At 42.4% G+C, this 23,723-nt stretch overlaps 1 protein-coding gene across 5 annotated transcripts in view; it reads right to left on the reverse strand.

The window, feature by feature from the left end:
- The window catches only part of LOC147017435 (focal adhesion kinase 1-like), a 118,864-nt gene that overhangs the window by 64,421 nt on the left and 30,720 nt on the right, over positions 1 to 23,723 (reverse strand). For all 5 annotated transcript variants that reach the window (XM_085847095.1, XM_085847094.1, XM_085847092.1 and 2 more), the window contains exons 2-8: positions 11,249 to 11,449; positions 10,756 to 10,922; positions 10,458 to 10,545; positions 10,246 to 10,325; positions 8,914 to 8,976; positions 8,650 to 8,704; positions 66 to 206 (exon numbers count right to left, since the gene is read on the reverse strand). In XM_085847095.1, coding sequence (XP_085703221.1) covers positions 66 to 206; positions 8,650 to 8,704; positions 8,914 to 8,976; positions 10,246 to 10,325; positions 10,458 to 10,545; positions 10,756 to 10,922; positions 11,249 to 11,422 — 768 coding nt within the window. In that variant the 5' untranslated portion in view covers positions 11,423 to 11,449. The remainder of the gene's footprint in view (positions 1 to 65; positions 207 to 8,649; positions 8,705 to 8,913; positions 8,977 to 10,245; positions 10,326 to 10,457; positions 10,546 to 10,755; positions 10,923 to 11,248; positions 11,450 to 23,723) is intronic.

Here is a 23,723-nt window from a genome sequence, read left to right on the forward strand (position 1 = left end):
GATACTATCGCAGAGCGTTCTTTAGATTTGGAATAAAGCAGCAGTAATTTAGAGTGGATTCTTACCCCAAGGCCACATTTGTAATGCTCCTGGTCGAAGTGACAAGTGAACAAAAATATCTCAAAAAACCTCATCATGCATTGCTCCTCCGAGTACCCGGCGTATTGGCGGAACGTCTGGTGGATCATCCTCCGCAGCGATTTTGACTGGATGGGAAGAAAGAAAGAAAGAAAGAAAGAAAAAAAAACATCACTCATAAGAGAAATTCAATGACTAGCAAACAAAGTACATTTTCATTTACCTACATGGTCTAAAGTTGATGGAGGAGCTGATAAACGCTTTACATGTAAGATAAGCGACATCACTTTTACATGAATGACAAGGACATGAGGAAATGAACAAATTAACACAATTTACGAGATTTCAACTGAGGGTCACATCATTGTGATTTGAAGTGCACAGATGGGAACAGCAAACGAAGTGAATTGCAGATGGCTCAGATTAACAGACAAAGCCAAACAAGGAGAGTCGTTTCATGCTTTGGCAAGCAACAGCTTGGAGATGGTTTTATGTAAAACTGGACAAGTACTGGAATTCTCCACCACTATACAAGTGTGAAAGACAGCTTGTGGTAGCAATAGGATAATTTTTGTAGTAAAATTAGCTGCACCAGCTTTCCTTTGAAGAGAGATAGTCTGTAATCTATATTCTAATCCCAGCTGCACCTACTCACATCCTTATGCAACTGCTCACGTAATGGTGTCACCATTGGGAACTGAACTTGATAAGACAAGAGCAAGCATGCCATTCACCGAGCTATTCTGCCACTGCTGCGGAAAGCCAGCCATCTCAGTGAAACTTTCAGGGACAATGGAGCCTTACAGCCGCCTCAAAAAGTCGGGCATCGTGTCAACTTATCAGACTCGGTGGCCTAATTGTTAAGAGGGTCTGCTCTGAGTCTGGGAGGTCGGTGATTTGATTTTAACCTGAGCCAAGTCACGTCAAAGACTTTAAAAACTAGAACGGCACACTTCAACATCGCGACGTTGACAGACATGTCTCCGCCAACATTATTACATCATTATAATACTTGTACCAAGTTTGATATAAATCACTTCAGCCGTTCTCAAATATCACATTTTTACCCAACATGACCTTTGCCCTCTTGACCCGAATAATCTAATAAATTTCTGTATACATCATTATACATACTCGTGCCATGTTTGACTTAAATCCCTTCATTTGTTCTTAAGTTATCGCGGTAACAAAAACCTCTCACAGGCTCTGACCTTTGACCTCTTGATGTCGCCATATAATCACTTCATCTTTGCATCATACTGTATACATACATATACCAAGTTTGGTCAAAATTCCACCACCAGAGGCATAAAAATGGTACAAGCTGCTTTCTTGTTTGACACTCAGCATTAAAAAGATTAAGAGCATGGACAATCCCCACGGGTTTACTTTCATGGGGAGGAGGAACTTCCTCCTTAGGAAATGACCTGCTGAGTGCGGTGAGAAAGGCGACGCCATTGCTGTGATGTGGTTGAGACCCAGAGTACCCCAGGAAGTGACCGCACTTGCCCCAATATCAGTGGCTGTGTTTGTCTCGTCTAACTGTCTTGCATTGTGTCACATATGTTCGTCTGTATGTCCATGTGTGTGCGGCAGCTCCAATACGACCTTTAGATCATGTCAATGAAGTCAAATAAAATAAAATAAAATAAAATAAAATAAAATAAAATAAGAGTGGGACTGGAACAATTCCTCCAAGGTTGAAATGTTTGGATGCAAATGCTTGGCTCCATTAACAATCCTACATAATTTGTGTTTGTATCAACAACTGCACAATTCCCACACCAAACCAAAATACAAAAATAGGACCACTGGACCTGAAGCTTATCTGGGCCCTGGCCTAATGTTGTAACCCAAATTTGGTAGAATTTTGACTGGTTGGTCTGGCGAGGAAGAATTTTGAAGGAATTTACGTGATTTCCCCAAAATTTTACAAAGCCCGCCATTTTGACACACTTTCGGTCATGTGATCGGCATGACCTCCGCAATTTAACATCATGACCCCATCCTAATGTTGTATCCCAAATTTGGTAGCATTCTGACGGGCGGGCCTGAAGAAGGTTTTGAAAGGAATTTATACGATTTTCCCAAAAGTTGACCAAGTCGGCCATTTTGACACATTTCCGGTCATGTGATAGGCATGACCTTTGCAATTTAACATACCCACCCTGGCCTAATGTTGTAACGCAAATTTGGTAGCATCCTGACTGGTGGGTCCGGAGAGGAAGATTTTTGAAGAAATTTACTAAGTCGGCCATTTTGACCTACTTAAAAAGTCATGTGACCAGAATGATCTTTGCAATTCCTGTTACCAGTCAGGAGTGGAACGTTGTTGAAAATTTTCCGCCGGATTGGCCCAGTGGTTTGGCCGTAGAAGTCGAAAAATGAGACGGACGGACGGACGGACGGTGCGCGATGACAATGCCTTATCTGGAATGTAAATTCCAGATAAGCTCAAAATAAACCAACTGTATCACAGCTATATAAAACAGATTAAAATTGCACAAATGTACATGCAATCTTCGAAGTGGTTGCAGGAGTACATTCTCCGATTCACTTTGGTAAACATCTTAAGTTGAATCATCTGATTATAAAAGTGTGCATTTCTCTGTCCCCCTACATAAGGACGATTCAAGTACGGTTTTAAAGGCCAATTTTTTAACCCGACTGCGTGTTCACTACGACCTACTTTTGAGGTTAAAAAATAACAATAAAAAAAAAACCTCGAAAAACATTTTCCATAAAAACTAATTATGTGTCTTCTATTGGAATTGTAGATGGTGACTTGCAAACAGAGACTCAAGGGCGGTGTACAGAAACGTTTTTTTAAAAAAATAACAAGTCTGGAGAGGGCGATGGTTCACGAGCAATGTACACGGTTCGCCTTTTTTATTTTTTGACCTTCGAGGAGACGCCACGGGCAAACTGGCGGGAATCGGGAAAAACGTAAATGATGAAAGTTGTAGTACTCGAAGAGCACTACTTGCATACCAACTTTCATTCGAAACAGTTGAAAACCCAAGGAGCTCGATGCCCAATTTATTGATTTTTTTGACATTTTCTATGTTTGTGACCTTGTGATCTTGACCTTGGGATGAAAATGAAAAATCGAGCTCCGTGGGGCTATGGAGGTGTCATTGGGTAACCAAATAATACCGAAACCCCTGCCAGATTCACCAAACCCCTTCGGAGAAGATGTAACTTGAAACCGGCTACCCCCTAAAAACACGTTTTTTGGGCGTGGCTCCGCCCATAATGGGCGCAGCACGCCCATTCTCCGGAAAACACAACTAGATCATGATACAAACCTCGCACCCTAATTTTATCAAGATCGGACCAAAATCCACGGAGCTATGCTCAGGACAGACAGACAGACACACACACACACCCATAACGAATATAGTGGTCACTTACTGACTAGTGAACCATATCTTTGCCATGCAATGCCTGTTCTGTTATTGTGTATGGCAGCTTGGCTGCAGGGTTAGCTATCATTTCTTGGAAGTGCAGCTGTGCCGTTGATGCTGTGCCCCTCTACCAGCATACTGGTACTTATTTCGCAGACGTCGGAAGGATGACGGACGAGTCAACCCCACCTGGTATTAATTCAGCAGCCAACAAGGCTCAAACTCAGGACCCTAAGATCCTAAGCCAGCCACTCTAACCACTAAGCCAAAAGCCAACAACAGGCTTTTATGCAATGCCTGATCCAGTAGAACAAACATATCAGGACCAATGCATGAAAGTTCAAAAATGTGATGCATCATTTTTGGCCTCATCTCTCAATGGTGAAGAATCACTTAAAAATTAAAAAAAATTCTCATATCCAGATCTGGATTTGGATCTTCACCAAAATGTAATCAATCCGTAATTGTCACACACCCAACCTGTCCAGCAAGTTTTGTCCATATCAGTCAACAAATTTTTGATATATAGTGATATATATCATTTTTAGCCTGATAACGCAATGGTGAAGATTCACTGAAAAAAAAATTATCGGATCCGGACTCTGATCTTCAACAAAACTGAATCGATTCGTCCTTTTCACACATTCAATGTGTCTACTAAATTTTGTTTGAATCCCTCCATAACATTTTGAGATATCTTGGACGCAAACAAACAAGCAAGCAAACAGAGAAACAACCAACCAAACAAACAAACAGACAGACACACAGAGAGGGGTGAAAACATAACCTCCTTCCACCTTCGGTGGCAGAGGTAAAGATATAAGCACACCTGACGCTAGGCCAAGGCTTCAAACTTTGGCATGCTCACGAGAGGCTGCACTGTCGAAATGAAATGTCCCAGAATATAAAGAAAATGGGGTCAGATTTGTACATGTCGTGTTTCAAAAAAAAAATGCTTCTTGCAACGAAACATCATATCTTTCAGTTTGATAAAAACTCCAACCCGTCATTTTTGGCGAGCTTCAATACAAGTCAATCATAAAACAGGCATATTTGTGACTCGACATCGACTCAACTTGTTCCACTTTGATTATAAGACGCCATTTGACCAACTCAATTTGTAAACTTTCCGACCTGGATTTTTGTCAATGGCAAGCCTCTCCTCTGGATTTGGTTATGACCAGATTTACCGTTAATGTCTACTGCTCTTCCTCTGCTCCAATTGGTGTATCTGATCATGTGCTTAAGAAGACCTACATCTCTCTGGCGATTCTCAGAGAACTGCCTCAATGCTAGCAAGTCTGGAAGTTCACTCAGGCACACTGGCTGGAATTGCCAAAGAGACATTGATTGCACTTCAGGACTGGTCTCCTGTATCTACCGCCCCTGATATTAACTCAGCCAAGGAATTCTTTCACAGAAACCTGCACTCCCTCATGCAAATATTATTCCCATCTTGTCTTCACAGTTACCATATCCATCCTCCACCCATAGTACACTGAATCTTGTGGTGAGGCAGATGCCTGGAAACAACTTGCCTTATCCTCCTGGAAGGCAAATCCAACTTAAGGCAACCTCAGATCATTCCATAAAGCCCACAACAAAGTGTGTGTCTGTTCTCAGGAGAGCCAGAAAACAACATCTGGTCAACTTCAGATTTGAATTTTCAAACTTGTTTCCCTCCTCTAAAACCTGGTGGTGCATTTTTAAGGCTGTCTTTGGAGTACGCTCCCCATCCATCCATTCCTTCACTTCAAATGGCACCACGGCAGATTTAGCTCGGGAGAATGCCTCAATTCTGTTTTTTTCTTCCATATCTTGTGTCCCCAACCCCTCGCTCTCCGTACCCATCTACCCAGGCTCACCCAACTGCTCTTGGACTCTGTGCCAATTGCACCAGAGAAGGTGGAGAAGTTTCTTGCATCCCACAACTCTGACTCTGCAACCAGACCGGACTGCATAAGCTTACGTGACCTAAACACTTCCTCTGCTAGTCATGCACATCTTCTTTCTCCTCTGTTCATCGTATCATTTGCCTTAAGTCATCTTCCATCTGCTTTAAAGTCAGCCAACATAACCGCATCACATAAACAAGGTCGAAAAACCGATCTGCTTTCCTGCAGACCGATCAGCTTGCTTCTAATCATCAGCAAAGTCATGGAATCCATCATTGCAGGAAACATAATATCCTTCCGATTCTCCAATAGCCTGAACTTTGACCGTCAATTCGGACTCAGACCACATCACTCTGAGTCTGAGTGGGTGCTTTTTGAAGTGTGTTTGGGGTCATTGTCCTGCTGGAAGACCCATGATCTTCGACGGAGACCCAGCTTTCTGACACCGAGTTGAACATTTCGCTCAAAAATACCTTGGTAATCTCCTGATTTGATGACACCATGCACACAATCAAGGCACCCAGTGCCAGAGGTAGCACAGCAACCCCAAAATATCACTGAACCTCCTTCATGTTTGACTGTAACAAGGTGTTCTTTTCTTTGAAGGCTTCATTTTGTTTTCTATAAACATAGAATTGATGTGCTTCACCAAAAAGATCTAATTTGGTCTCATCTGTCCAGAGGACATTCTCCCAGAGGATTTTGGCTTGTTCAGGCATGTTTTGACAACCTCCAATCAGGCTTTCTTCTGTCTCTCTCTCTCTCAGCAGTGGGGTCTTCCTGCGTCTCCTACCATAGTACCCCCTTTCATTGAGTTGGTGACGGATGGTGCGAGTTGAAACTGTCGTACCTTGTGTCTGAAGGTCAGCTTGAATCTGTTTGACAGCTAATCGAGGTGCTTTCTCCACCATTCGAATAATCCTTCGCTGCAATCTACGATCAAGTTTTCTCGTGCGGCTATGTCCAGGGAGGTTGGCTCCAGTGCCATGGGCCGTAAACTTCCTGATAGCATTGCGTACGGTGGACACACAAACATCAAGGTGTCTGAAGATGGACTTGTAGCCTTGAGATTGTCCATGCTTGGTTACAATCTTGTGTCTGACCTCCTCAGACAATTCTCTGGTTTTCTTTCTTTTCTCCATGCTCATTGTGGGACATAGTGACACAAAACAGCAGAATGACTCCTTTTCTCTATTCAAACTGGTTGAATGAGTGATTGTTATATTGCAGGCACCTGCAACTCACCACAGGTAAGTTCAATTCCAAAGTGAAGGGGAATCACCTGCTTGAAATATAATTATTTCTAACAACTTATAAAAGGTGCCAATAATATTGTCCAGGCCATTTTATGATTTCTGTATTGAATAAGATAAGATTTTGTAATTTTTTGAGCTTTATCTCTTTTGTTCCACTGCAAACCAAAGAAATACATATGTGGATACCAAAATATATTTTTATTTCAACAATTTTCTGGAACAAATGGTGCATTATTTGAAAAAAGTGCAAGGGTGCCAATATTTTTGGCCACGACAGTAGCTTACTGACTTCCTCCCTTCTTGTAACAAACGTGTGGCTCTCAACGGGATCCTTTAAATCTCCTCTCCCAGTCAAGGCTGGAGTGCCACAAGGCAGTGCTCTGGGCTCAGTACGATTACTAATCTTCATCGACAATCTCTCTGACTGGAAAATCCTCTTTATCTCTGACTTGATGACTACACCCTCTACTGTAACATCCACCGTCCTTTAGATAGAGATAGGCAAGCAGCAGCCTCTTCCTTCTCTGCAAACCTTGAAAGAATCACAAGCTGGTCAAACACTTGGAATATGTCTTTCAATCCTGAGAAATTCCATACACTCACTGGCTTTCTCCGAAACAATTGTCTGGCAAACCCTTACATCTACCTTTTTTAACATCCCTCTGGAAGAAGTTCAGTTACCTAAACTTTTGGGCCTCACTTTCAGCCATACTCTTTCTTGGTCAAACTACATTTCAAGATTGGCATCCAAAGCCAGCCACCGACTGGGCATCCTCCGTTGTACAAAGTCCCTTCCTTGGCACACTTGGACTCGTATCCACCTACAAGACCTTCATTGGCAGCTTCATGGAGTACTGCGCTCCCCTTTGAGCTGACATCCCTGCCTCATGTCTTGTTCAGCTTGAGGCAGTAGAAATCAAGACCTTCAAGATCATTGCAATCTCCCGCAATGAAGCCGAGTCAATGGGCCAACCACTTTCACATCACAGACAGGTCAGTGTTCTCTGTCTTCTACCGCCTCCTTTCTGGTCGTACACCCTCTGTTCGTTCCGTGCTTTGTCCCCCCAATGTTTATGCAGGGCACATGCTGTTTGCCAACAATCCCCTTCTGGTGAAACTCCCAAAAGGCAGAATCATTGCTCACCTCCAATCATTCATTCCTCTTTTCCTCTGCCTATGGAATCAACTTCCACATTATTTTCAATCTCATTCTTCCCTCCAGGTTTTCAAGACAACTGATTGACAACGATCTCAGCCAATACAAAACCATAATCTTGTCTACCCCCATTTAACTCTCCCCAAACCCACCACTTTCAAAATTTTCTCTTTTACCTTCATGAGAGAGTTTGCTTCTGTATCCACCTTGGCCGTGCCCTGTGTCCTTATACTTCCTCACACCCCTCATCTTCAAAATCTTCTCTATTTAGGACTTCAGTCCTGCTGTTATACATTTCCCCTTATCCTTCTGCTGATCATTTTCTTCTGCTGCATCCTAATCCATTCTATGTTCTAGCTCCTTCATGAGCCTCGACTCTACAAAAGAAAAACGTATCCTACCATTAATCCTGGCTGCTTCTGCCTTCCTTCTACGATGTGTTTTTTTTTTTTTTTTCAGCCAGGCCAAAACTATGGGCTCATCTCATCTTTAACTGACAACAATTACATGAGATTACTCAACACCATGATCGTCAGCTAACATCTCATGACAATGTATGCTTAGATCCAGCAAAATGGTGATGCACCAATTTAACTACTATCAGGGTAAGTATTTTCAGAACAGGCGAAATAGGGTTGGCATGCTAGGAATTTCCATCTAAAGCATAGCTCAATATCTGATCCCAGGTTGAAATCCCACGAGTGTGTCAATTATTTACTGCTGGCCTTACAATTTATGTTTCCCAATGTTTATTTTCTGCACACGAGACATGTAAAAGCTACTCCACAAGTGGTACAGCACTGATAAAATAAAACGTAATCAAAAAAAATACCTCGCTCACCCCACGACTATCTTACCTTGACATAGTCAAGCAGCTGCTTGGGGAAAAACCTGAGGAGCCCCATGTCCTTTCTGTAGGTAATGGGGATTGGAGGAAAAGTGTAGACAATGCAAAGAGATCGATAGCAAAATGGAGAAAGAAAACTACTGAGGAGAATAAAAGTGTAAAGCAGCGTGCCTTATCCACTAATCAGCTCGGAAAGAGAAAAATGTAAACAGGAAGAGTATCTGCGCCGAGAGCATTCGTTTTTACAGGCAAGAGAACAGAATAGTGCACTCACTCCAGCAGCTCAAAATTGGATTTCTTGTCCAATGCCATTTGGGGCATCTCCCGGTAACAACGTCTGGTGAAAGAAATCACATGAGAGACATGGTCGTTAGAGTCGAAGGGGAAATGACTGAAAACTTTGGAACAACGTGTGCATTTGAATTTCCTCATCCTCTCTATGCAGTTTAGGCCCCAAGAAAAACGAGTAATTACCAAGTCATTGTCCAGGGCAGAACAACAGTAAAAAATAAATAAATAAACAAATAAATCCAAAAATTTCACACATTCCATTGATGCTAGGTCAAACAAGGCATCAAAAAATAAATACATCAACAGTCACGGTTATGATTCAGGTCAGGTTGCAAACTTGGACCATGTCCTTCATTCCAAAATATGTCTTTCTAAATACCACGATGGCATCCTAAATCCATGCGCTCTACAGCTTTGGCTTCCTGTCCACCCAGCCCTCACTCCTGACCAGTTCATTACCTGTACAGTATTTTGTTACCCGCGCACGCGACGTGAAAAGCAGGATTAAGCAATCGGTTCACCTGTCTGTCTGTCCTTCTGTCGGTCCTGTCTACAAACGTCGGTTTATGATCGAGGAACAACTTGATTTCAATTTAATGTTATATCTTGAACACACAAATCACAAAACAAACCTGTATGTCGGCAGTACTTTTGTCTCTGAATCAATCACACATATGCAAAGAGGAGTGAGATAAAAAAAAATTTTATCGTCTGTCTGCCTGTGTGGCAGTCAATCAAAATTGAAAATCATTCCAAACAGGAAACTTAGTGTTTTTAAAGACGTCATAAAGGACACAAATGGGCACGAAGAACTAATGTAGTGTGTTAAATGAGGTGATGTCAAAGGCATTGCAGGTCTGGTGTTGGCTTAATGGTTAAGGTGGCTGGCTTAAGATCCTGGGGTCTTGAGTTCAAGCCCTTGCCAGGCCATTGAATTAATACCAGGTAAGGTTGACTCAGCCTGTCATCCTTTCGTGGTTGGCAAAATGAGTACCAGCACGCTGGTAACAGGGGCAATTGCATCAGCGGCACATCCTCGCCCCCATACTCAGTAACAGTGGCGATGCACCGTAGTCATAGCCAGTTGAAAGGATGAAATCATGCCACCACGATAAGTGGAAGTAAAAAATAAAAATCACATTAACGGCGGTAAACATCCACAATTTGTTTTTCTACAACCTTTAAAATCTTTATTTTATTTTACTTGAATTATATACGTACTTGAACATTGTAGAACACAAATCGCCTTTATTGTTTTTTGAATGGGTAAATGTAATAAATACACCAAGGTTAGATCTTGCCAAAGCATCATCACCTGATCTCCAAGCATCCGAGCTGCAAAGCAGTGTCCTGATCGACCCTCTCTGTGAATTCGTTCATATAATCATGACGCACCTGGAAAGCATTGGAGGCCGCCAAAGTCTTCGGTTATCCGACAATGACCCACCCCTCTCACCGACATCACCCATTCAATATGCAAATCATTACAAATAAATAAATAAATAAAACTTCAGGTGTCAATCATACCTGATGGTAAAGATATGTAAATGTTGGTTTATCCTGGCTGAAAACATCCAGATGGGACTTGGGGAAGTAACGCATCCTGAGTTCGTATCTGTACACAAAAAATAAATAAAAGAACATTAAAAAAAAAAAACGTTTTAAAACAATACTCTTCCTTGACAGTAACAGCATGATGAAACGAAGTGGATCATTAGCAATTCAACATTCTGGAAATCCTGAACAGCATACAGGATGACAAAACAAATTAAAGTAATGAGAAAAAAATAAGAATAAACAGCAAGAAACTGGAAAATGTTTTCACCTCCAGTCCTCAGGTGGATGCAAGCTTTCATACTTCTCCCGCACGGAGGCCACAGTGTAATCATGATGCAGCCAGTAGAGCTCGTCTGAATGCGTGTGTACCAGGCGTATTCCGTAATTCACCTCAAACTGGGGGTTGATTGCCCCAACTAGTGAATGCACGATACTCTGCAACGAGTAAGTCGCATGCAACATCAAATAAGTTACTGCACTGTGTGTATTTTAAAACAACAACAAAGGGTTTCCATGTATGAAACACCTATATACTAAAGTAACTACACCTAGTGGATGTAACAAAAACACCAAGTGTGTGTCAGTTCAGCATTCAAACACAAGAGCAGGTAAACCAATTTAAGTGCCACCCCACCCCCCTCCCACATTGATCTTCCGACTGAGCATGGTCTACAATTGAGCAAGTTAATCGCTTGCATGCACATAATGAAATGAGCCAGTGTGGGTCAAGTATAACAAACAAAAGGAAGTGCCGGACTCACCTTAATGTCCGTGTTATCTCGATAGCGAACTTGTTTGTATTTGCTGGTGGGGTCCACGCTGTCGGAATAAGTGTATATCTTCAACAGGCGCTCGCTGCCATGCGGGGAGCGTGGCTGTCCCTGCCTGCCCATCGCTCCCTCTCCATGTCCCACCTCCAGGAAGGCGCTTGCCATTTCCTGGGACTAACACACCATGCTAACCTGCAAGTTCACAAATATGGGCCAAATCACATTCCAAGCATTCAAACGCAAGACCAGGCAGGTGGGCATGTCAGGATTGTTAATCCACCCTTCCTCGCTCAACTGAATGGTTGAAATGCAAATCTCCACACCTCTCTTCCAACTCAAACACACCCCAATTTCCTCCTCCCTAATCCACCTCATCTAAAGTCACCATTACCACGGCTTCCATTAAAATTGAGCAATAATAAAGGGCCTCATAGAATCCCATAAATAAGTCAGTCATTCACACCTCATTTTGTCCTCCACTCTCAATCATCATCCAATTCATATTTTTATCTCTTCATTAATTAAACCTGTCCTTTTCAATCGAAATGCATCTCAACTACCCTCATTGATATTATTTGCTTGCACTTTTCTCATGTCCATCTGTTCTATTCCCTTTGTCAGTTCGTCATTCAGCTCTTCCACAAGCCTTGGGTTGTACATTAAAAACACTTCGCTTAAAAAAGGCACGTGCAAAATCAAGCACCAAATAATCATTTGTATTTCTAACCTTAAGCACTACTTTCCTTCAGTGGCGTGACTTGGAATCTGTGAGTTAGGGGTGAGAGAACCCCTTTACCTTCGATGCGCAGGCTCGCACACACATTCATAAACTTTTTTCATGACGAAATGATGTATTCAAGGGAACATCATCATTTTGCTTTAAACTTAGATCCAAAGTTATGAGTTATATAGTAACTAGTACACTTACTGGTGTTTGTCATGAAAGCCATAAGATAACACAATAGAATCAACATGGACAGGCTGACAGAGTAGAGACATGACAGAAGTATATAGACACCTTAAATTTATTCATTTCATCTGTATAACAGTTTTACTCAGTGATTTGAACCAATATTCAACTACTTCTTTGCAGAAACAATTAACTATGCCTCGAACCCAGGGAGCACAGAAACTTTCCAATTTTCAAAGGAGGACGAATTGTTGGCCAATCGGAAGGTGGAGTCAGCCAGCATCAGATAGCCCAGAACCTTGGAATTACGCTCTCTGCAGTCAATCGGGTGATTGTGCAATTCACCAGCGAAGGCAAGGAATCCACACCTTCCCGTTCTGGTCGATCTGGGCCCTCAGAAAGATGTCTTCGAGCTGTCAAGCGGTCCATTGAGAAAACTCCCCGTTGCAAGGCAGCATATGTTGCAGAAGAGGTCCAGGTGAGCTGAAGAACTAACGTGAGGTACCTTCATCAACTGGGCTACGGTGGGAGAGCAGCGAGGAGAAAACCTCTTCTAGACCAGCCAACATTCATAGGAGAAAAAAGTGGGTTGATGAGATGGCCACCAGACCCTTGGAGTTTTGGCAAACTGTCGACTTTTCAGATGAGTCCCAATTTGCTCAATTTTCTGATGGTGGACGCGTGTGGATCTTGAGACTTCCCAGTCAAAAGTTTTCTTTGAACCAATTGTGGCCAACTGTCAAACACGGTGGTTTTTCAGTGATGATGTGGGGAGTAATCTGGAGTGCTAGTCGGTCAGAGGTTGTGGAGTGTGTTGACAACATCAACTCTGCAATATAAAATGCTATCCTTGAGGATGGACGTCTCCCCATCTTCTCCACTGGTCAGAAGGTCAAAAACAACACTCTGTTCATGGAAGATGGAACTCCATGCCACACTGCAAAAAAGACCAAAGAATGGCAGGACAGAAATGGGATCAAGCGACTTCCATGGCCAAGTCAGTCTCCTGACATTAATCCCATTGAACACCTCTGGGCCATGTTGGATCGAGCTGTGCGGAAAAAGTCCAGGAAACCAAACTCACGGGCAGAATTCCTCAACCTTTTACGTGAAGCCTGGGCAGAAATCCCACAAGAGATAATTTCAGAACTTAGGTAAAATTTTTACCTGAAAGAGTAAAAGCGTTGAAATTTGCAAATGGCAAGTCTACAAATACTAGTGTATGTATTAAAATGGATCAAATGTACATCAAATGTTCAATAAATCAATTATTTTTTTTAAATCATGGTGTCCATTTACTTGTCATGTCTCTGTCGCTCCCAACTTGATGGTGCAGCACCACAGGTTAAGGTATACCAAGGATGATGTCATCAATTTAACAACAAAAAAAAAACTAACAATAAAGTGTTTTCATCATTTTCATTATCAGTGTGTATCATGAATTTGAACATAAAGCAGATCTGACGAGTATTATTTGTCTGAATTCCTGCATCTCCTGGAGGCAGCACTGAAGGAGTGGAGGAGGCATTTAAGAACCATGGATAGATGAGCCTGGAGAAAACAGAGGTAATGTGTGTTGGGTAGCAGCGAGAGAAATTGAACATCATGTGACAGGGGAAGGAGATATGGCAGGGAAATAGATTTGTGTACTTAGGTGGAATGGTGTCCCATGACGGTAGTTTGGAGTCAGGCGTATGGAGTATACAAGTGGGTGTGTACAAATATAAGAAAGTGGAGGGTTTGATTGTGAATAGGAAGATTCAAGGAAGTTAAAAGGGAAAGTCCTGATGCCGTGCATAATGCCAGCAAACTGATTACATATATATTGTTGTGGGCCGGGGGTTGGTGGCGAGAACGACCACTAGGTGGGGAAACTTGCGTCGTCTCCCACCAACCTCCCCGGAATTGTAGGCCGTCGCTCGGATAACTCCGCGAGCCAGTGGGTCGTCGAACCGACCGTGGACGCCAATATCTCAACCACGTAGCGTAGGGTCGATAACCAATTTACCTAATTAACTACGCGATTTCGACTACCGGGGAAACCACGCCCTCAGCACGTCTTGCTCGAACCGGGTCACTCTACCAATTGCGGTGGAGTTCCAACTACTGACTACCAACTCCGGTTCGGGTGCAGCCGAGTGGAAACTGCCAAAGCCGTGCCGGCTGGAATGAACGGATTATATCGGGGATAAAACCCGGCCTAAACTCAGATCCAAACCATGCTGGACTAATTCAAGAAGGGACAGAAATGAACTGAGAACATTTCTAACAAGTTTTATTTCCAGTAAATGAAGACACAAAGCAAGACTTAACGCGAATATGCAAGAAGTATTTACAATGATCCAAAAACACTTATTCAGTTCTACTTAAAGACAGGCCCACACGCAGAAACACACACAAAATGAAAAGAAACCCAGAGTTCTTTATTGGACCCTCGCAGCTGAGGAGAGAGACAAGCTGGGGGCCAGAATTCGGTGGTGTACCTGCGTCGGAGGAAGGGCATGATCCGCGATGCGGCACCTGACAATGGTCGCTGGTTTGGTCCCCAGTCGCACGTGTGGGACTCGAGGTTCGTGGTGGAGCTCGGGTAGTGAATGGCCGGGGTCCACGGAGGGGGGTCGGGGTCGCTCTTCCCTTCCTCGTAAAGGGCCAGCAGAGACACATTTGCTGCCTCAACACCCACCAAAAACTCTTCAAAAGAACTTTTAAAAGACTCTCCAAGACCCCAAAAAAACTCTAAGACCTCAAAAAGACCACCCAATACCTCAAAAAGACCACCTGCCGCATAGAGTGCTTGGGAATTTATGGACCTCCCTCAGCGGGGAGGGGCCTTGGTGAACACACCTCGCTGTCCGCCTCCGATTGGACAGGTCCTACGGCCCACCTTTCCAGGGGCGGGGCCTTGGCCTATATTCAGGGTTGGCCGTGGCATTCTTTCATTCATTTTATGCATATTTCCCCTCTTCAATTTCATTTTACTTTGTTAAATATTGTTTATTATTATTTTATTGTGTTTTGTTTTGATTAAATAAACAGCTCAAACTAATAACTTTAGACTAGTTTATTGTTTGAAAATGAATGATAAACATGTATTTAACTTCACTCGTTTTCTGATCATTTCTTTATTCGATGTCAGCTAGCTTCAATCGGTCAACCAATCAAACAGTCTAAGTGTGAATACTGCGTCAGTCACAATCCCAATTTTGTTAAACTTCCACCTTACATTATCCACCAATATCGTGTTGTTATATCGTCAAGAAAAGCTCGCAAGTCTATGGTACATGCATGTACCTGCAGTACCAGTATTCAGTTGGCCAGTTCACAGCTGCTCATACTTGGCCTTCACTTCAGTGAATAAACAGCGATTTTCAATGCAAATAACCACGGATAATAAGATGTACAAAAGCTGCTTTAAGCTTATAGGCTAATTACTTTATAAATTAAAAAGGCACAACGGGTGACCGTGTATTTTGGAGTCGCATCACTTGACAAAAGCTCAAAATGGACGAGGTGAAACACGTGTTTCGCAAAACAACAACAACGTCGCACTCGCGAGAGTGCAAGTTTAGACGCATTACTGATGGCCAGAAGCTTACCTCCCATGTCTTTGGACTTCTTCGAAAATCCAAAGTCAAACAGGGATTTTCGTTTCGATGCCATCGTTTCGGCACCGAAACTGCGAGGCCTACAAAGTTTATTTTCTTGAGGTCATTGCTGTATGGTATCAGGGTATCAGGCCAACAGTCCAAAACGAAGCTAAAGCAGAGAACTCTCTATTGCAGGAGGCGTGTTTTACCTGCTTGTTAGTTTTAGTTCAGTGTTGTGCTAGACCTGGCGAGAGTACTAACAGTAAAAGTAAGCCCGCTTTTATCGAAATACTAATGTGTTTTCGTCTTGGATTTCAAAACAGGGGGTGTAGAGATTTCGTGGTGACAAAAAAATAATAATAATTAAAAAAAATAGAAAAATCGGCGCTGAAGTAGGCGGCAACCTTTGACATTTTTTCTCTCTGAGTAGATGGCTGCGGGTCGCCGGTAACCGGCTAAGGAAACCCCTGAGACTGTGTGATCAGTGGTCGCCACAGTGGATCATCCGTATGATCCGCATACTGATTTGGCACAGGTTTTACACCGGATGCCCTTCCTGACACCACCCTGGTCGCCTCTTACGACACAGGGATATGGTACACCTATTCTAACCGGGGCATACACCGGGCCCAGTACACTGGTACTGTATATATATATATATATATATATATATATATATATATATATATATATATATATATATATATATATATATATATATATATATATATATATATATATATATATATATATATATATATCTATATCTATATATATCTATATCTATATATATATATATATATATATCTATATCTATATATATCTATATCTATATATATCTATATCTATATATATCTATATCTATATATATATATATATATCTATATCTATATATATATATCTATATCTATATATATATATATATATATATATATATATATATATATGACGCTGACAGAGCAGCAACAACAGAGGCAGCAGGCTTGCAAGAACAACTGCATCAGGAGGATTGTGAAAGTGAAGGGGGTGGATAGAACAAGGATGGATGAGCTGAGGGAGGAGATAAGAGTGCAGATGAGCTCAACAGGAAGACTAATAAATAGCCGGCTGAAGTGGTTAGGGCACCTGGTACGGATGGAGGAAAATAGACTTCCGATAAGAGCGGATGTATTGAAAGAGCGAGACAGGAAAAAATGGGGGGCGGTGGGGGGTATAGACCGCAGTTGAGACGGGAGGATTGTGTAAAGAACGATGTCAGAAAGGTGGAGGTGGACGAAGAGTGGATAGGCCGACAGAGAATTGGCTGGTGATCGAGGTCAGGGGAGGAGTGTTGTGGACAGAGCAGAACAGCAGCTCAGTACCAGTCGGCCTCACCCCGATTATTCAGAAAGAGTTTCAGCAAGAAATATAAATATCTATTGGACAAAACCCAAGTTGTTAACAAGACGAAAACCAAGCAATAAACAAGCAAGTATCAGTTTTATTTCAGGAGAAAGAATGACAAAAAAGCTGGGAAAACAGAACTAGACACACATTAAACAATGGAGAGATACAATAAGTTAGTGGTGCAAATATGAGTATCACAATCACCTAAATTCTACATCCGGTTCCACCCAAATAAGGATCTCATTGTTGAACTGAAGCAGTGAATCTCCAACAAGCCTGGAGATGTGAAAGCAAATGCAAATTAGGTTAAAATAAATTCACAAATAGCATCGAGAGAGGGTACAGAAATTCTAACAAGAGTTCACTTCCTCCTGCAAACCCCCACCCGCAAAGGAGTTACACTGGTGTAAAACATGGGCCGTTTCACTCGAGCCAGGTGTAAAAACCAGGTGACACAATGTGTTCCACCCACCTGAAGCATTTCCATTTCTCAATGGCAACTGAGATCCCCCACCCCTCTCCCGCATGCCCCTTCCCTCCCATCCAGAACTCTCCACCACAAGAAGTCTTGCACCAGATAAACAAACAAACACAACCTACTTTAGGAGCAAGTGTCCTATCCCTAGGTGATATACAATGGGTACAACAGACCACTTCCTCTACAGACGGCCACAAAACAAGCTGCCCACATTTCATAAAAGGAAGAGGTTTAGAAAATGCACGAGGCAGAAAAAGTGTCTGGTCTATAAAAAAAAAATTGAAAAGGCGTAAAAGCCAACCACGAATGCTTTCAAAAATAAACATAATCCGTAAAATATGTGGCACTGCCAGAAGTCATCGTATATTTCTGAAATGAAAGCAGAGGATATTAGAGATACAAGTGCCATAACAAATCAAAATTCGAAAATCTAAAGTGTCATTGTGCACAAAGAACTTTTACGAACACGTGGGAGGAATTGAGCATTTCGAAGCCAAACCGATTCTCAGGCTTGGTCACACGTAGCAGTTGAACAAACTTCAACATTCGTTTTCAAAGCACAAAAGTTAATGAGGAAAAAAAACCCGATCCCAACATGTTATGACAAGCTTGCGGATAAAAAGATCATTTTAGTGTATATACGACACTACGACCCCTACGAGCATGAGAGAACAGGTCCTCGTTCGCCAGTTTCCCCGTACTCCATTTGTCAGTACATCAGTATCATCCATGAACTTCGATCTTTGAGTCAGAAAAAGTGTCCTCGAGTCTTGATAACGCTGTGCAAACATCAATGTGAAGGTAATCACATTCTCCGACATCTTTTTTCTGAAAGCATTTATGTGCCAGGTTTTCCCAGCATTGGGAATTGTGCCGACGTCAGCAGGCCACATTAGTCTGTTATTCTGGTTGGGTGATAGCACTGGTGCCTCAACGCATTAGCTTCCCAGTATCATTCTGGTCCGCATCTCCTCGTTTCAAAGCCTGCATTATAGATTGATGAGCACTTTTTGCCTCATCACTTCAAATGTCACCTTGTCGGTGGCATTAGAGGCCTCATTTACTTGCCACTCAACGCTGGCAAAGTTATGTTTCCATTTGTGTGTTAGGGTGGACTAGTAGCAGCCAAAACCCGAATCCTATCGAGATTTATCATGATGACTCCATCTTTGTCTATTTGGGTTCCTCTTGATACTCCAATGCTGCATTTGGTCAGTTATTTAATTATATTTGTCTAAAATAAACAAATAAAAATAATTAATTTGCTCTAATAGTTGTTGTTTTCTGTAAACAAAATTAAATAAAATAAAGGAAAAGCATTAATGTCTAAATCCTAATTCAACTTCATTAATGGCTACAATTATTCTCACATTCTTTTTGGGGTTGGATTGGGAAAGCTTGGTCCGAGTTTCAGGAACCAGCTGGCCAGGCATAGCATTCGACTAAGGTTAGGGAAGGAATTTGGAATTTGTGAATGGTGCTGGCAAAAGCTTGCCTTCTCTTCATGAAGGACACTGTGGGATCTTTAACGTCCACCAACTTATGCCAGCAGAAGGGACGCCCGTTTCATGTCCATCCGAGAGACGGTGCACACATTGATGAATCACCCTGCCTTTCAAACACCGGGAAGACAGTTTATAACCAAGTTGGGATTCAAACCCAGGCTAGACAGCTTTGAGGCAAGTGTGTGCACCTCGAGCTCATAATGTCGAAATCATCTACATGGACCAAAGCGGCATAATGGTTGCTGCATTTGCTCTGACACTGGGACGTTGGTGGTTCAAATCCACCATAATGTAGCAGAGTCATACCAAAGACTTTTTAAATGCTGCTGCCATCAGGCTAAAAGCTGCATGTACCATTTTTAAAGGACAGAGCATGGAAAAACAACCAAACGTTGGCACAGGCTTGATGGGTCTAATGGCTTCCGAGTGTAGAAGCATATGTATGAAATTCTAATACCATGGGCACTGGATGATAACACTGGTCTGCGTCATTTCAGAGGTCGAGGATTTCTCAATGGTTTCATATATGGTTTTTGCATGCTGAATTTAGAAATGCATCTCATTTCGCTCAATCAGGTCAAGTTTTTCTCAATTTTTGCTATCTCAATTTTCAGGAAAAAAATAATCAAAATTTTTGTTTTTTTAATTAGCATTTTTTGAATTCAAAATCGGACTTACATTGACAGAAAATGTACAAACTATACATATTTTTACGGTTGTGGAAATTCACAATACACCAGAAAGGTATCCCAGAGATCAGTTATGTCAAATAAGTCTGTGTTCAGATAGATTTCCCCACCGATGTTTAACAGGCAATTATTCGTGTGCAGGGCTGTGAATCTTCAGTTAGCCGTTTTTATTTTGCTATCTTTATTTCGGAACAACCGCTTCACAACAACCACCTCCACCACCAACATCGCTCTCATCAACCATCTCCACAACAACATCCCCTCACCACCTATGCCACAACAAACATCGCCTCACCTTCATCTTCACGAACGCCGCCATCTTGTTACCGGCAACAGCGTCCTGAACGAACAACATCTCTGCCACCAGACGCGGGGACTCCTTCGTTGGGGCGAGGGTTGAGGATTTCACCCACGTCCGCTCTCTCTGAGCTTCGCGACAATTCGGATCAAAAGATCAAAAGGGGCGGAGCCGGCGACGTGTCAGAGGTGAGAGATTGGAGATCAAACCTCGCATCACGGATCCAATATAAGGGTGCGCAGTTGTGTGGAGTCGCGTTGGGAGCTGGGTCAGTCTGGAGTCTGGAGTCTGCAGTCGGTGAGGAGCTAGAGAGAGCGGAGGAGACGGGAGCCTGGAGCGCAGCCTGCCATGCCGTGCCGAACTGTGGGTCGCTGGAGCGCAGCCAGAGAGGAGTCGCCAACCAGTGGCAAACGGTCTGAGGTGATCGGGCCCCGGGACAGTCCGAACGACGCTGAGGAATGGGCGGGCTCTTAAGAGAGCATCAACTCGGAAAGAGCAAAGGCCCGTTCGTTCCTCTGAGGCGTTGCTGACTCGGCCCGATCGACCGCGGTCACGAGGCCTGGGCCGCGGTCACGCCAGCTGCCGTGTGGACGGGACGTCGAGGAGCGCCCAGCGAGTCGCCACAAAGGCGACAGGTAACCAGCATGGTCTCTCGGAGCTCCTGCGGTCTTCACAGCTCCATGACTTATAAAGACCCACGAGGTCCAGTTCTGCCCCCTTGCCTTTTCCAGGGTTTTCTTTGAATGAACGTTGTGGCGCCATGTCCTTAAGTAGAGCTGTTAAGTGCATGTAAATAAATAATAATAGAACGGCTGTAGGCTTTGTTGCTCGTGTTTTGTCCCATACGTGCATTGGTTGCATACATGACTGCATGATTGCATACGTGCATTGGTTGTATACATGACTGCATGACTGCATGACTGCTTACGGGTGTGAAATAAATGTCATGGTTTAAATGTTCACCCGTTTGTTGCGTCCTTTCCCTCATTGAACTGCCATAATTGAGTTCGGAATATAGCTGGCTTTTTAATAGCCGATAAAAGAATCGGGTCCAACGGGGCTTCGCGATAATACCCCGCTCGGTTATCACAAAATGGAGCGAGCTGCTTAAGCGGCTCGTTTCCAAGCAGGCCCCGTTGAGGTACAGTCTCTCGGTAGTCTGCCCGCGCGATTAATTAGGTAAATCGACCATTCGGCGATCGGACCCTGTAGCGCGGGTAGAGTATTGACAAGGCTGTGGTGTGAATAAAGATGCACCCTAAGCTGGATTTCGGCGTTGATCCGAAAGCTGTGACTAGGTTTGTCCGTTTGGTGGGCGAGGGCGGCCGCCATTGGCTAGAAGCAGTCGCTCGCACGCCGACGGGCGGGAAGCCACAACAATATAATGACACACAAGTACACTTAATGTGGAAGAAAGTGCCTTCTCAATTACTTTCATTTCAATTTCAGAAAAATAAAGATAAATCATTGTTTCTGGCAACACCCAACTTCAGTCGCTCCAGCAGTCGCTGTTTTCCTTCATCTTTTTAATGTTGAATTTCACATGAACGGTACTTGTGCATCATTTTATATATAGTTTGTACATTTTCTGTCAATGCAAGTCTGATTTTGAATAAAAAAAATGCAAATTAAAAAAACAAAAATTTTGATTATTTTTTTTTTCCTTAAAATTGAGATAAAATTCCATAAAAACTTGACCTGATTGAGTGAAATTAGATACATTTCTGAATTCAGCATGCAAAAAACATATAAGGACCGTTGAGAAAGCCTAGACCTCTGAAAAAATATTTCAAATGCAGCCCAGTGTAATTTTTTTCACTATGGATTTTATTGCAGACAGATGCATTGAGAATCAGAAAAATCATGGTGCCAATTTTTGTTTTGCATTTTGAGTACATTTTGGTGGCTTTTAATGTGGCCCCCTAAAATACCATTATCACTTTCGGTTGCAACTACCAGTTTCAAATATTGTTATAAAGCAAAGCATGTAGCATATCAAATTTAAGGTCTGGACATTTGTAACACAAATATATATATATATATATATATATATATATATATATATATATATATATATATATATATATATATATATATATATATATATATATATATATATATATATATGCTGATTTTTATTGTCCACGGGAATCTATGCCAATTTCCCTGGCAATAACTACCATAATGGAGCATATATCCAGATGCAAATATTCTTATTTAAAAGTCATTCAATTAGAAAAATGTACCGTTTATGCTTTATGGTATGTTTAGTGGTTCACATAAAGTATATCTGTTCTATGGTATACACTTAAGTAGTCAACTGTAATGAATAGGTCAAAATATTTGTTGAAACAAAAACTATCAACTTCATAGTAATGCAGTGTCAGATAAGTCATCTTCATCCATGCTGTCCTCATGATCATTTCCCCCTGAGTCTGTCATTGGTGTTTTCAGATTTGTCAACGTTTGTGTCACAAGCGCATAACTCAGTGCAGGCCAAAGAATGCTTCTTGCAAGAGCAGGATCCACTGGCACATCGGCTCTTGCCACAGCCACACTTTACAAGCTCTGTAACAGCTGTTGGAGCTGGTGGGAGGTCAGAGACTCTTGGGACATCCTGATTATTTTCATCATTCCATCCATAATTAATTGGCAGAGGTAAGTCCGGATTTGGTGTGTCTGCCAGTAACCAAACCATAGCTTGATAATGAGCCCTGAGAATGTGCTCCTTCAGAGATGCCTTTGTTGGGGCATTTTGTCAATTTTTTTTGTCAAAAAAAAAAAAAGTTTTTTTGTCAAAAAAACTGTCAAATTTTGTCATTTTGTCAAAAATGAAAATCCGACGGCGCTCACACTTCCTCACTCATCGGCAGTCTGTCGGCGAATGACAGCTTCTGCAGGCGGGAAAATATTCACGCATACGGATTAGGATCGCCTACATACGTGCACCAAACCACGCCTCCCTAGCTTCATTTGTTTACGCACGAAAAATTAAGGTTGGATACTTTTTGAACACACCTCGTATACAGACCATTGTTCTGTGCAGCACGTTTCAGCACTGCATGGGCAAATTGCATCTCTATGCGAAGGACACGCTCGTAGTTGATGGAGTACCCAAACTTATTAAGAATGTTCACCTCGGTCTTACTCTGAGTGGCTTGATGAACTTTCAGACCAATTCCAACTACTAGTGGATTCTCATTGTGATGTCGAAAGCCTGCTTCCTCATGATTTGGTACATAGGACACCTGATGATCAGACTTGTATGCAAACATTATAGTCTGTGCTATGTTCCGTGTTACTCGTTGAATGCTATCCTCTCTTTGTGTTGACTCAAGTGTTAACATTGGCCCTATTAAGATCCAGCGGATGAATGCCTCCAGCGATTTGGGAACTTGATTTTCATCTAACAGGGAACCTAGAAATTTCCACGGCTGCTTTAGAGCTTCAGCGATGTCCCTTCTTATTACCTTGGCACTTTCGAAGACTGCTTTCATGTTTCTGCTCGCATCGCCAGCTGCCTCGTCCAGGTTGTCAATTGCGGCTTTTTGTTCTCGACGTGTACATCCGATCTGGTTCATTCATATGCGTAGAGTGGCAGAACTCAACATCA

Source organism: Eptatretus burgeri, chromosome 11 (genome assembly GCF_056783735.1).
Source record: "Eptatretus burgeri isolate ZD-2024b chromosome 11, Ebu_testis_v1, whole genome shotgun sequence".
In the NCBI taxonomy this organism is placed as follows: domain Eukaryota; kingdom Metazoa; phylum Chordata; class Myxini; order Myxiniformes; family Myxinidae; genus Eptatretus; species Eptatretus burgeri.